The sequence below is a fragment of the Corvus moneduloides genome, chromosome 16 (assembly GCF_009650955.1).
Source record: "Corvus moneduloides isolate bCorMon1 chromosome 16, bCorMon1.pri, whole genome shotgun sequence".
NCBI classification, from domain to species: domain Eukaryota; kingdom Metazoa; phylum Chordata; class Aves; order Passeriformes; family Corvidae; genus Corvus; species Corvus moneduloides.
The window spans coordinates 17,421,755-17,436,424 of record NC_045491.1 but is presented as its reverse complement, the minus strand read 5'-3'; the positions used below and the strand labels follow the sequence as shown (position 1 = coordinate 17,436,424).

At 40.9% G+C, this 14,670-nt stretch overlaps 2 protein-coding genes across 4 annotated transcripts in view; one reads left to right on the top strand and one right to left on the bottom strand.

The window, feature by feature from the left end:
- The window catches only part of IFT140 (intraflagellar transport 140), a 105,995-nt gene that overhangs the window by 72,172 nt on the left and 19,153 nt on the right, over window positions 1-14,670 (top strand). The gene's annotated exons all lie outside the window — the stretch shown is intronic.
- The window catches only part of TMEM204 (transmembrane protein 204), a 29,091-nt gene that overhangs the window by 11,588 nt on the left and 2,833 nt on the right, over window positions 1-14,670 (bottom strand). The window contains exon 2 of the mRNA XM_032126385.1: window positions 3,257-3,412. Within this exon, the coding sequence (XP_031982276.1) occupies window positions 3,257-3,412 (156 nt within the window). The remainder of the gene's footprint in view (window positions 1-3,256; window positions 3,413-14,670) is intronic.

The following is a 14,670-nucleotide window of genomic DNA, read 5'->3' as shown; positions in this document are numbered from 1 at the left end:
TTTTCACCAGGAGCCTTTTCCAAAGCAAACAGCTCACTTTCCTGTTAACAGGGAGGTGTGAGGCTGTGGAGCTTTGTAGCTGTGTGAATCCCACTGCTGTCCCAAACAGCATTGCTGTTTCCTCTCTTCTTTCTTTCCTCTTTGCTTCCTGGGGCTTTATTTTCTGTCAGAGGTCCATCCTTTTTGAATGGCTGTCAAATGCTTGTGCAGGTGGCAGGAGTGAGGAAGTGGTGGAGCCTGGAGCCACCGCAAGCTCCAGTGGATCTAAGATCATTGATTTGAGCTTGTGATAGACTTTGCAGGTAATACTTAGCACACTTAGTTTTCTAAGCTAACAAGGACTTTTGTTCAGACCATGGGAAACTGTTATGAAATCTACACAGTTTCAGTTGAGTAAAAACAAGAAAATTGTAGGTTGATCCTTCCCCCACAATATGAGATTTCATTCTATCAGTGACCACTGCAGTTCTCTTCAGCACTTGTTGGCATATTCCAGGATGAAAGAGATCAAGCAGAAGTTGGAATTAGAGGGAATATGATTCAAGATAATTTCTGAAATTAAGGATTTCAGAATGTAAAGATGAGGAATTGCACAACAATTCTTCAGATCATTTGGATTTTGAAAAGGAAAAAACAGGAGGTAGATGCTGGTGTTCTTTCATTTGAAAGTGTAACAAACAGAAATTACCCAGCCAGTACTTCAGAAATGTTTAATAAGATCTAAGTTTGTTCATTCTTAAATGCTCTTCTCACACAAATGATCTGTCTGACCTAAAGTACCTTGTCTTTCACTCTTCAAATGAAGCAGGAGAGAGTCTGGCAGGGGTTTCTCTTGGATTGTTTGCATGGGACAAGTGCTTTTAAATACAAGTGTCATATTCACTGTTCTGATGTTTTTGCTCAATATTGCTCCTTTTCTTTGAGAATGGCTGAGAGGTTACTGTCTCAGAGTGGAGACTCAGAGACTGAATATCACCTGTGGCTCACAGCACCTGGGGTGGCCACTGTCTTCCCCTTCAGTATAGAACTCTCGGTCTCCAGATGCAGCAGCAGCCCTTCATCAGAGCATGGAAATGCTGGGCTTGCTCACTGTCTGTGCATGGTTTTTGTCTGATACCAAAGACACTTCATCCGTAATGTCTAAAATGCTGTCGCCTGGGCCCAGTCCAGGGAGTTTAGTGAGTGCAGACCCCTGATTGCCCAGGGAATCAGCAGTTGATGTACCACTCTTCTGGAAAACTAAGGAGGTCTCCAAAAAGTCTATTTTATATTGGGTTAATGCAGATATAATGACTTCTTCCCACCTTTTTCAAAAGTATGCATTCTAGAAAACTTCAGGTGATTGTTCTGGATATCAGGAAGGAATTTGTATAAACGTAAAGTGACATTAAGATAATGAGATGTAAAATGAATATCATGACCTCAGGGCAGAAAACCATCTGATGATGGTAAAGGAGAGTGTGGCATAACTGCAAAGGGGGATGGGGAATGGGGCAGGGATAGTGACTGTGTTATTTCTGCAGATTCACACAGCACAATATGATATCTGGCAGCCTGTGATGATACGATGTCTTCATATCATCACAGGCTGCCAGATCCATCCCCTCACTCCTTTTGAACATAGGCAGGCAGATGAGCTCCTTGATCCAAAAGCTTCTTCAGCCATTCTTATTAGTATTTTCTTAATGGTTCTGACTGTGGCTTTTCTCCCCTGTCTCCTCCCAGCACTGGGGATTTCAAGGTTCAGCTTGCATAACAGGTAATAGCAGGCATTTCCTCCTCCTGCGTCGGGATATCCTGGCGCCCTTCAGTCTCTCTCCGACTGTGTTTAAAACAGACTCCAGCACAGGAAAAAAAAAAAAAAAAAAAAAAGCCCAGTCTAAAATTAGCAGCCATGGTAGAAGAAAGGCCCACGTCTGTCCCCTGTGCTGTTTGTCAATGAAAGAACACATCCAAACAGGGCCAGAATGCATTTCCGCTCTGGAAAAACAGACAGGTCACGTTTGGAGAGGATGGGAGAGTACAGCAGGCATCACGCCGACAGTCAGGGAGAACTATCCTGAAGGTATCCACAGTTACACACACATGAAGGGGCTGTAGGGAGGGCTTTTATGGCAAGGCTGTATATCCGCCTTTTGGAAGCACTGACTGGTGCTTGAGGCTCTTGCTGTACCTGGAAGATGGATCAGGTGCTCTGAGGGTTACAGAACCTCTGCAGTCTCCTCCTCTCATCTGGATTTCAGGTTCCTCATCCTTAATGGACCTAAAAAACCTAACCATTTTATTGCTAGGAGACTGTATTTAAATGATCTAGGCCAGATTCTGATTTTGCAGTGGTGTAAACATAAAGTCTCAGTAGTTTTATGCCATTCTTAATATTCTGAGTTGTTAAAGTTGAAATCAAAACTTTAAATTAAATGGTGTTGCTTTACTATAACCTGTTCTTTGCATTAATAATATATTGATAGATATATATAAATGTTGTATTCTTAATCTAATCTTGTAAACAGCTTGAATGTTACTCCATTAATGACGGTTTCCTGCATGAATATTGTGTAGGATTGGACTCTTACTGTAATGAATACTGAAGTTACTTACTTTATGTAGTAATGAAAGGTATTATTGCAGAATGTTTACACTTTGTTGACACTGCTGTCAAAATGGAATTGTGATAAACCCACTTCCTCTTTTCCTCATGCACGTCTGTATACAGTCCATGAGAATTGCTGAGGGAATTTTATTTATGGCAGTCAGTGGTATGAATTGACTGTGGCTTTCTTTGCTGGACTGCAGATCTATCTGTTTGTCAAAATCCAGCTGGTGGTCATTGAGTAAAATTCAGTAAGCTAAAATCAAATAAACATGTTTCAACAAGACTTCAAAAATTTGCTCAGCCCTTCTGCTCTGCTTTCTCACAGTTCCTTTAGTATATTTTGCCCTGCTAAATTGTGGGATTATGACATATCCAGTTTGTTTCTCTTATGTTTGCCTTCCTGGTTTCATAGGAAATAATAAAGGCTTGGGGTTTTTTTGGTTGGCAGAAGCCTCATTATGACATATGCCAGATAAAAAAGCTTCTATTCACGTGCTGCAGAATCTCATGGGGAGAGCTTGTCAGAGACAATGAACTTGCTTTTAGATATAAGCCTTTTTGCTATTCTTTGTACTTGAAAGATTTATAAAGTAAGAAACACTTTTCCACCTGGATTTAGTAGAGACTGAATACTTTTCCATCGGTAGAAAGGAATGCACTTACTGGCAAGCTGGAACACAGCAGCTATGGCCTCCTCCCACCACTGGGTATCCTGGGAGATGATGGGGAGCTCCATCATCCCCAGGACGAAGAGGAGCTGGCCGGCAGTCAGAGCCACCGTGGCAATGAGGTTGCAGGCGCGCATCATGTCGAACTGCACTAGGGAAACAGAAGCAGCATAAAGTTACAACAGTATAAAATTGGGAAAAAGAAAATCCTGACTGAGAAGGAATATAAAGTTTGTCAGTCCACAGAAAACAATTCTCAGACAGCAGTTCCTTCTCCCAGCAGTCCCTTGCTCTAACTGCCTTCCCTGGGGTCTGATTAAGAAAGGATTTTCATCAGGATGTGTATTGATTCTTTCCTTTAGTTGCACAGCATCCTCTCAGTATTGCTTCAGTGCATGAAACAAGCAGCTAATTTCCCAGAATGGCCCATTGGAGATGCTGGAATTCTCTTCACTGAAGGTTCTGCCTATAATCCATAGAATTGTTTGGGGCAGGATTGATGCTTGCTTTGTATTTGTGTGTCACAGACTGAAATGGAACCATGAATAGTTTTTCAATGCCCTAAAATAATAACCATCCCTAAGACAAACTAATAACACCTTGAATTTCTTTTTCCCCTAGTCCATCTGTATTGTCCTAAAAAACACCCCATGGATGTTAGTGCTAAGGTCTTACTGGTTTACAGAAGCTTTGTTTAGAGGATTCTTGAATTTTTCTTCTTTTACCCTTTATTAATCTTTCCGATACACTGCAAAGACCCTTAGATTTCCATCTGTTGGGAAATGGTTGTAATGAAGATGTCAAGGCTTGGCAGTTCTAATGAGGTGTTAGGGCATAATCTGCATGTACAGGTAAAAAGTTACCTTTGTAAAAATTGTGTGTGTGTGTAAATATACATATATATATTAATTCTAATAATATTTAACAATGAAGTTGTTGGAGTATGTTGTGGGGTCTACTGTTGACCACCCGGCCAGAACAATGATACTGATGAATTCTACTACAAGGAATTAAGGGATATCTCTAGATCAGCTCCTCTGGGCCTTAAGGGTGATTTTAAGTTTCCAGACATCAACTGGGAATATCGTACAACAGACACAAACAGATCCAGGAAATTTCTGAAGCATGTTGAAGGTAACTTCTGGTGCAGGGACTGAAGGGCCAACTAGAAAAGGTGCCCTCTGAGATGTGCAATTTGTAAAGAGAGACTTGTGGGCAAAGGGGTGACCTCTTAATAGTGCAGGAGCCAGCAATTCCAAAGCACGGGGAATCATGCAGGCAGGGGAGAAGGAGGGCCTGGCTGAGCAGGGATCTTGAACTGAAAAGGAAAGTGTACAGGCCAGGGTCCATACTGGAACACCATGACAGGGAGGATGACAAACTCAAAATGAAAAGGACATTGAGTAATGGGAGTATGCCCAAGGCAGGATGACCAGGATGGTGAAAGGCCTTGAGGGTAAGACACGCAAGGAGTGGCTGAGATCACTTGGCCAGTTCAGCTTGGAGAAGAGAAGGCTGAGGGGTGACCCTGTCAGATTCTGCACCTTCCTCAGGGGGAGGTGCTGATCTCTGCTGTCTGTTGCCAGGACCTGAGGGAATGGCTGGAGCTGTGTCAGGGGAGAGTTATGTTGGTTATTAGGAAAAGGTTCTTCTCCCAGAAGGTGGTTGGGCACTGGAATAGGCTCCCCAGGGCAGTGGTCGTGGCACCAAGACTGCCAGAGCTGTGGTTTGTGGTTTGTTTGCTCTTAGCGATATGTTTTAGTTTTAGGTAGTCCTGTGAGGAGCAGGGAGCTGAGCACAGTGATCCTTGTAGGTCCCTTCCAACCTGAGATAATCTATGATTCTCTATTAAAGAACAAATGCAACAGTGATTATAGACATGGACATCTGTAGTCTTGGCTAGAAACCTGATTAAAATGTGTCTCCCAGCTGGCGACTGAATTGAATATATTAATTACAAAGTTGGGTACTTTTAGTCAGGCTTTTTTTCCAACTTCTCCTGTTAGCCTGATGGATGTCCTGTTTTTATCCTTTTCCTTTCTCTCTAGCAAAAGGTGGTAGTTACAAATACCATTGTGCCAGTCCCACATGATTTGCTATGTGTCATTGCTATTCTGAAATAGAAGTAGCACCATGTTTAAGTTGGCATATACTAGAGAAAGACAGACTCTGGACATGAATATTCAGCAGATTTTTAGAAATGTTTTAACTGGCTTTAAGTTTGGTGGATGCACTGACCACTAGAATTTGGTTCCTGATCTTCCAAGGAGACTGCTAGGAAGTGCAGAAAACAAAACGTGATATAAACAAGGGTAAATTTAATTGTGTTAATCCTGAAGTCTGACCTACTTTTGTGAGTCATAAAAATGTTTACCCTTTATTTTCCCCTCACAGGCCATCTTCAGCTTTCAGTTGTTCTAAGCAGCTCATTTAATTAAAATTTAATAAAATATAGTATTGTATCTGAAGAGTTAGTTAAGAACCATAGTCCATTAAACTTTTTCCACTGAATAAAATGTTAAGAAGGTAACATACTAAGTATTTTTGGCTTCTCCTAGTGAGTTAATTTCTGACCAGAGAAGAAAGTTATTTTACTCAAAAAAATAATTTGTTCAAAGATTTTGTGTTTAACTTCCAAAGTTGCCCTTTTAGCATTGGCAGCTTTTCCATCTCTTGCCATGTTGAATACTCACAGGTCATGAAGCACATTGGCTGATAATGGAATCACAGTCAGATGTCTGAACTTCATAAACACCAGGAAAACTTTGAACATTCAGACGGACTCAGATGGACTTCTCTAATACTTTGAGCACCCGTGCTTGCTGAAGAGATAGTAATGACTTTCGAAGGAGAAATGCCCAAAGTAAGAGCAGACTTGCAGCCATTATTAGTACTTTCATTTGGTGATAGAACTATCTGTAGCGTCAAATTAAAAAATTGTTGCCATAATAGATTCTGTTGCCTTGTCTGTATATTGTATGTATGAGCTCAAAAAAAAAAAAAAAGCAGCCTCTGTATATAAATAACCTTTAAAAGTCTGAAGTTTATGCCAGAAATACATACTGGCCTGTGACACAGAAATTAAGACCAAATTTTTGCTTTTGCTTCTGTTTGTGACTTTTTTAAACACTTATCTGTATTACAGATTTTAGCTTTGCCATGGATGATGTTATATCATGCATACTAAAAATAGTGAGTTTCTGCCTGTGACTCAGTTGAACTTCATGCAAATTTGTAACAATTTAATCTTTACAAAATGGTTCTTTGATCACTGTCCTCTCCTGCAGCTGGAAGTGCAGCAGCACTGAAGGGTAACACTGATGATCTTTGCTACTGTTTGTAAGAACTCCACACTTCAGGGTGTTTCTTGGCCTAATACACTAGATCCCTCGGAGACCTGTGGAAATGCAATGGGTATTTTGCATAGCTGCTCCTTTTAACCAAAAAGAAAGTTGCACATGGTCCATGGAGCTGCAGCAGGCTGATGACTGGTAGAATAAGAAGGAAGTAGCTGGTATGATGTCATTAAATGGAGAGACAATTATTTTTATGGAATAAGGTATTACAACCTGAGTACCTTTCCATCTCGCATATGAGAGATGTTGGCTTATTCTAACAGGTTTAATGTATGATCTGTCATCTTTCGGTTTTGTTCCAGAATGTTAATGATTTCTCTTGGGGAAAAAAGCAAACTTAGAATCCTAGAATTGTTTAGGCTGAAAATGAGCCATAAGATCATCAAGTCCAACTATTCCCTCAGCACTGCCAAGGCCCCCACTAACCATGTCCCCAGGTGCCACATCCACACATCTGTTAGATCCCTCCAGGGATGGGGACTCCACCCCTACCCTGGGCAGTCCATCAGTAATGTATAACTCTTACAATAATGCATGAAATCCTTTCTTCTTGCAGTAGAGCTTGTTAATTGTGTTCAGCCTGAAAGTGCAAGGTGACTGTGCTTCCTTACTCACAGCTGTTGTGACTTTGCATGCTGTCAGCTCAGCACATTGTAATTTTATTTTGTACATACACAACCCTAAGCTGAGCTTCTGCACCAGCAGCTCTGACCTCTTTTTAGTGATGACAACCAATAGACAGTATGGATCAAGAAAGGGAATTGAGTGTGCAATGTCAAAGTATTTCTTCAGAGCTCAACCCAAAGCCATTGAAGAGGGAAATCTTGTTGAGGAAGGCCAAGACACAAAGCTCTTCTCCTGCGTGAATGACTGCTCAATCCAGGAATAAATACTTCTAATCTCTTATAAAACTGGCTGCAATATAGTTTTTGTAAAATCTGTGAAATTTAGTATTTACCTTTGTGCTCTTTTACTCTATTTTAAATCATATGTACAGCAAAAATGCCTCAGTAGCCAGCTTTAGTCTATTCTGATGAGTTTTCTATGGATTTGATAATTAATATAAATTTAGGATCATCTGTTCAACCATTTCAGCTTCATTTATAGTAGCCATGATTCCAGTGTCACTTTCTGTGGCCACTGCAGACTTCATCGACTTTTGCATTTTGTTTGTTAATGACAATTTGTAAAACAAGATGGTCATAGTGGGTTTAGTGTCTGCACAGTTACTGGTGGCATTTTTGTTAACCTCTCACTCCTAGAATCTGTTGCCTAAGACCATCATGACATAGGTATTTTGTATTTTGGATATCCTACTTTTTTTGTTTTGAACTCATTAATGTCACTTGTCTCTTGAAATTTAACTCTGATGGAGTTCCCTCCCTGTGGCCAGAGGTGGGTGTTCCCTATAGCTGGAGGTCAATACTTCCAGCAGAATAGACCTAGACACTGCAGAAAGTGTTTATTCCTTTGTGTCCATCTGACAGGTGAAAGAGGGAGGACAAGCCCTCCATCAGTACCTTCATTCACCTCCCTTAAGATGCAACTTGGCTATTGAGAGCTGGAAAGGGTTGGAGCTGAATGGCTCCAAAAACTCTGCTCTAAGTATCTGCTGTTCAGCAGTATACAGTGCTGGGTTTTGCCTTTTTCCTTCTGGAAGCCCATTGTGGGCCCCATTTTCTCTGAGAAGCACTTATTTCATGGACAGGGCAACCAGATGGGACTCTTGTACAGCCAGGGCTACTGGCTTAATGAATTCTGCTTTGTTTGAAACAGTGAGCAATCAAGAGTCAAACCCCAAACTCTAAGGATGAGACCAAGTCAGATTCCTTGTTTTTCTCACTTCCTAAACCAGCTGTATCCATCCAGATTAGAGACATTAATTTGATTTTCTTATTTACAAGCAGCAATTTTGTTGTTTTGATTCATGATACTCCCAGAACTGTTGGTGTTATGTTCCAGGATAGCCCCAGGACTGTTTGCAGGAGTAGGTTAATCATTCTGGAGAGTAATTTGCAGTGTTTTGGGATAATGAGGAAGGATGATCTCACTGGAAAATTACATTATGTTAGTTGCTTAATATGTGAGTGTTTCTTACCCTTTTCTGTCTGCATAGAGGGGAAAAAAAAACCAGTTAAGTGGGAATTGAAGCTTTTTAATGATTAAGCAAAATGGCTCAAGATATTTTCGTAGTAGTCTAAAACTCCCCCTGAGAAAGACCCCTTCAGATAAACAAAAATTTTAGTGCAAACTTTAGTCCAGCTTCTGTGAGTAAGTTACTAAGTCTCCAGCCCTGGGAAGAATCTAGTGACCACACATTTATTCAGTGCATGGGGACAGTGCTGACTCCCAGCAGCTCTGTGTGCCTTCACAATCTCCTGCTGGCATCTGAGCTCTAGGAGCTGACTGGGAGTGTGCTGTTATTCCTGTCCACTGTGGGACACTAAGTCTGTTGCATCTCAAAAATGGTACTTAAATTCTTAATTAGCTCTTAAACTCTTAATAATGCAGGATGGGTTATGCTCAGCTGAAGGATGGTGCCACGTTAGCTTGCTGTGAAGCTGATTGCGTCTATGATTACATCCGTTCTTTAAATCTCCTGAGGGATATTGCTTCTTGGTTTTGTAATGAAAGGAATTTAAAAAAAAAAATTCTGTTGATGCTGTTTCCTATGGTTCTTAGGTTTATTTATTAATCACTTACTCGGTGAATTATTTAGGATGCATTCTAAGATGTACCTGATTGTCCTTTTAAATGCTTCATGTTCATACATTACTTTATTCTGGAAAGGAGGATAAATGGTTGTGTTTCTGAAAAGAAATTTCTAATTGATTGTAGATAAAACTGGTAATGCTCCTTACATTAGGTTGCTTCATTTATTTTTGTTACAACTCATTTTCAATTTCTAGTAGCTGTGCTAGACTTTTTCTTGGGCTGGATGTCTGCAGGCTGAGATCATAATCTGCTGATAAAAATCTAACTAGATAAGTAATTCGGTTTTCTCTAATATAATCAGGGATTCTAACTGAGCATGCTGTTTTCCTCTAGAACTGGTCATTCTGCTGAGGTGTTATTCTGAGATAAAGAATGCATCATATTTTTCAGCCTTTTGGAGTAATTTTTAAAATCCACATTATAAGGATTTCAGAAATGCAAACCAAGTACCAAAATTACCAGAATAGTATGCTTTAACCTAAATGGGTGAAAGGCAAGAGTCAGAAGGAGCAAGGCTTCTGTCTTGCTGACTCTTACTTATGCTGTTCATAAACATGAGTTCCAACCTAGAGAGCTGGATTCTGTATTAATAAATAATTTTAGAAGAAACCCTTCCTTAGAATTAAAAAAAAAAACACTTCAGTCAAACTTTTGGCAACGAATCATGTGTTTCTTTGTTTTGGATGTCACCATTGTCAGCAAAGGTCAGATGTGCTGAGCAGTCTCTGCAGCTGCCATGGAAATCAGCTGGAGCTGTGCCTTGGATACCAAGAGCACTATGAAAGTGCAAAGTACAACCGTGCTTCATTTTACAACATGGGCATAGGAGGTCAGCACTTACTGTTAAAACAATTCTGAGATAATAGGGACAATAAATAGAACCACTGTAATTATTTATTGACTGTCAGCATCATGCTATGCCTCCCAAACCTGTGCTCTATTTATAAAGTCTTCGACATTTAATTTCTTCTGTCGATTTAAACTTGTATTTATATTGTTAGCTCCTTCCAGGATCAATTAGGAAATATACGGAAACACTTTAAAAGTCCTTGTGGAACAAACTAAGCCAAATGTTGGCAGTATCTCAGAGCACCTTTGCATGACTGTGTCACTGAGACCGTGGGAAGGTTTAAAGAGGTGCCTCTGTGATGCAGATGTATTTTGATGGTCTGAATAGTCACTAATTTTTTAAAAGTGAAACAGATCTGAATCTATTTTTTTTCTTTTTTGCCTTGTACCCTTTCCACATGATCATGTTGTTTGCAGGTCTTACTGACTTTGCCCTAAAAAGGGAAGTCTCTCCTGCTCTTTTTAAAAAATCTTTGTAAGTAGCCATAGAGCTTTCAGCAACAAGAGTCCTCAGTATGTTCTGTTGCTGGATGAATATCTTAAAAATTATGACTGCATGGCTATCTCAAAAATTATTTTGTTTTCACCTCCTGAGAGGCTTTCTGAAGTATGCAATTTATGCTTTTTTCACTTAAAAATTGTGATTTAAGGAAGAGGAGGGGAGCAGGGAAAACCCAGTCTGTTTTGGCACAATTAAAATAGTGTTCTGATGTGACAAACTGGTGGAATCTTCCATCCCTTTAGCTATTTTGGAACTTTACCATTCAGCTCATCTAAGTGTGAAACTTCACATTTAAATGCTTATTTTGAAAGGCAGATAGATCTTGTCTGGGGAGAGGAGAGTGTGGTTGGTGGGTGATTTTTATAACAGCTTCAGTCATTACTTTTGGAGTGAAGACATGGCTCCATTTACTATTTTCAACATAAGCAAGTGCTTATGGTTAAGTGATGGGCCTTTGCAAACCCAGCATTGAGAGCCTTCAATACAGTGATCAGTTTTAATAGACACAACTGTTTCTGATGAGATATGAGTTGTGTAGATATCACGGTTTGCCTCTTTGTAAACCTCAGCAGGGTATTCTGTATTGGCGGCTTTGATAAATGCATTAACCTGAAATTTTCAAAAGCTCCAGAGCCATTTTCACTCATAATGCTTTAATTGAATTCAAAGTCTTGGTGGTAAGAGTAACCAAACTCTGATTGCTGTGACAGTATTTCTGTGCAACACTTGTGTATGTACTGCCTTGGAACATGTATTAGGTTCATTTTCCTGTCCCGAATCCTAAGGAGTTTTGCACTTTTCCAAAATGAGTACACGGAATTGTACCTCGACATTAAAATGAGCATTCACTCCAATTTGAAAAGCCATGTCTCTCAGAATTCATCTCTACTGGCCTCCATCATTAAATTAGTAGTGTCACTTATTTAAATGTTGCTCATATTTCAGATAGTTGGATGTGAAATCACAAACCCTGAGCTGCCAGCTGCCCGTGCTGCCTCATCTCTGGAACAGCCTGAGCAGTCTATCAGACAATATATATCATGTGTATAATAAGGTTTGGGGCTTTTTTGAATCTGGTGGTAGTTCCTGTCTTCTCCAGATGCACTTGGCCTCCGTTCTGGGTCTCTGTCTATGGAAATACATATATGTAGACAAATAACGCGTCTACAGCACATTCAGCTGCTTTACTCAGCCTGGCTTGCAGACAGCCAAATTTCAGAGAAATTGGAAATTTTGGAGATATTGGAACTTTGTGTAAATGCAGTGGACATGGGCATTAAGGGGAACAGCTGCCTCTGTAGCAAACCTCAGCTCCTCATTCCTACCCTGAGCAGCATTCTGCCTCAGCCACCAAATGTCCCTGTATCTATGTGTGTGCACCAATCATCCATCCAGGCTGGACAAATGTTTACCTGGGGTTCCTGTGGCAGTCATGTAGCTGCTCCTGATGCCGTGCCTCTCCCTGGCATGGGTTACACTCCTTGTTAGAACTGAATTCCCACGAGCAATCCAGCTTTGAGCATCAGAAATTGACACACACATGTCCTGCTGTTGAAATTTTCCTTATGTCTCCTGCAGCCCTGAAGAACCCAGTGAGGTTTTGTATCTTTTAAACCCCTCCCTATTCCTGCATTTCCACATTGTTTCTAATGTTCTTTAGACAAAAAGGGACAAACTGTGACGTCGGCTGATGAATAAATCATCTCCCGTGCCCATCCAGAGATAGCCTCAGAGCACGGCAGAACTTAAGGGCGTATTTGTACTCTGAAGTGTGGCTAAAAATACCTAAGTTGATTCCAAGTAATCTGGTGTGTTCATGCAGTATTCCTGGCATGGTACTGGGCCAGGACCTAGGTGGCTTTGAGAAGGGTTGGCTCTGAGAGGCATCACTGGTGGTGTAGCTGTGTGTTCCTGCCACTCGAGGTAGCTCACGTGTCCCTGTGTGGAGCTGCATCGCTGGGTGGGCTGCGCTTGCTCACCTGTGACATGGGCACAAAGCTCCTTGTTGACTACTCATGACATGCTGTCTTACCCCTCTTACAGCTCTTACTGAGGCTGTGCTTCTACTGCCTGTGGGCTTTTTCTGAGGCATTAAGAGATGCAGACAAGAGCATAATCTTCCAGAATTTTGCAACAGCTCCGAAACTGCAGCTCCATAATCTTTGTCAAATGTCTTTGCCTACACTCAGGTGACAGGAAAGTTAGGCTACTTGACTGGGTTTCCTTAAAGTGTTTGAGGAAGGGCTATACAGTCTGAGTTCTCAGTGAAGCATTTAAGTTTGTATCATTCAATGGTTTGTCCAAGTTATAAAAGCTTAGATTGATGTCCTCTTAGCTGGGCTGATTCTCAGCATAGGTGAAGGTTTCAGATCGGAGAGTTTATTACCACTAAAAAGGAGCCATCTCACCCCTCCTTACACCTTTATCACTTAGCTTGTGTTAGCAGCAGCACTTGTTGGACTCTGATACCACTGCCTAATCCAATGGAAAAATATCCACCAAAAACCCCATCCCATCTCCATGTCCAAAACTTCCACCCTAACCTGGGGATTCTTTTGCTGTTAGTCATCTGAACCATCACAGAAGCTTTTCAGCATCACAGGTGGTTGAAAGAGAGGTACAGGGCTGCACAGCAGGAGGATGAGAAAGAGAAAGGTTGGTAAAGACAACCAAAAGGGCCTGGGATCTCCACTTCCAGGAGAGTGAGGTTGAAGGACAAGAGTTGCAATGCTTTCCCATGGGATCAGTTGCCCACACTTCTGATGTTGTGCCTTGCAGAAATAGTTCCCATTGTGACACTTCCTTTCCCTGTATTTTTAATATAATTTACTCCTGTCCGTGGATTTATTTTTGGGTTTTTTGCCATTTCTAGGAAGAAATCCCTCCCTTTCAGGTTGGTGAGGCCCTGGCACAGGTTTGCCCAGAGAAGCTGTGGCTGCCCCATCTCCCTGGAAGTGTCCATGGCCAAGTTGGACTGAGCTTGGAGCAACTTGGCATAATGGAATGTGTCCCTGCCCATGGCAGGGGGTGAGATGAGATGGACTTGAAGGTTCTTTCCAGCCCAAACCATTCCATGATTCTGTGATTCCAATGGGAGAAAGAGCAGGCAGAGAAAGTCAGTGAAAAGCAGGTTCTAAGAATGTACTTCTCTCTGCCAGGGAAGAAGCCAGCTTATAGTAGTGCCTATAGTTGGCTGCTAGTTACACATGGCTTGTACAGGAGTCTTCTCTTCCCAAAGAGCTTACAGTTTTACTGTTGAACTGTGAGATAAATAGCTTGCCTCTCAAATATGTATATCTGTATGTGTATAAATACATTGTTTTATATGAGCCAGATTGTGGCCTCTTTTGCGTTGCTTTTGGCAGAACAGGTTTTCTGTGTTCTACAAATGGCATCCAAAATACTTTGTGGTAACTCAGCATTGAGGAAGGTGTTTTTTCCTTCATAAATTTATTTTTAGATGTATGTATGTATGTGCATATGTATACACACACACACACCTTCCCTGCACGTCTGTGATTCATCTACAACTGGCAGATGAGGATTGCCATAGGTATTACTAAAATAATTTGTGCTTTCTTATTAGAGAAATTCTTTAGAATGACAAATCCATGGATGCAGAATCAGGCTCATACTGAGCATGTGTATGTCCATGGAAACAAAATTGTCTTAAAAATAAATGACACAGTTGTGTTTCCTACTGGGTTTGTCACGACACAGCTGCAGAGGGGGGATTTTCCTTTAAGTGCTTTATCAAGATTCAGAATTGACCTTGGCTTACTATTTGCTTCCAGATTAAGTAGGGAATGGATGCTTTACTCCTATACAGATCAAGTCCCTGGGCTTGAAAAGCCTTCTTTAAATTAGAATTAGTGGTTGTCAGATAATTCTTCTGAGCCCTTCATCATGCTATAATTATTACTTGGAAATTTTCAAATTTTCTGTCACATTATCCTTCTATTTGACATCAGAAACTGCTGCCAGACA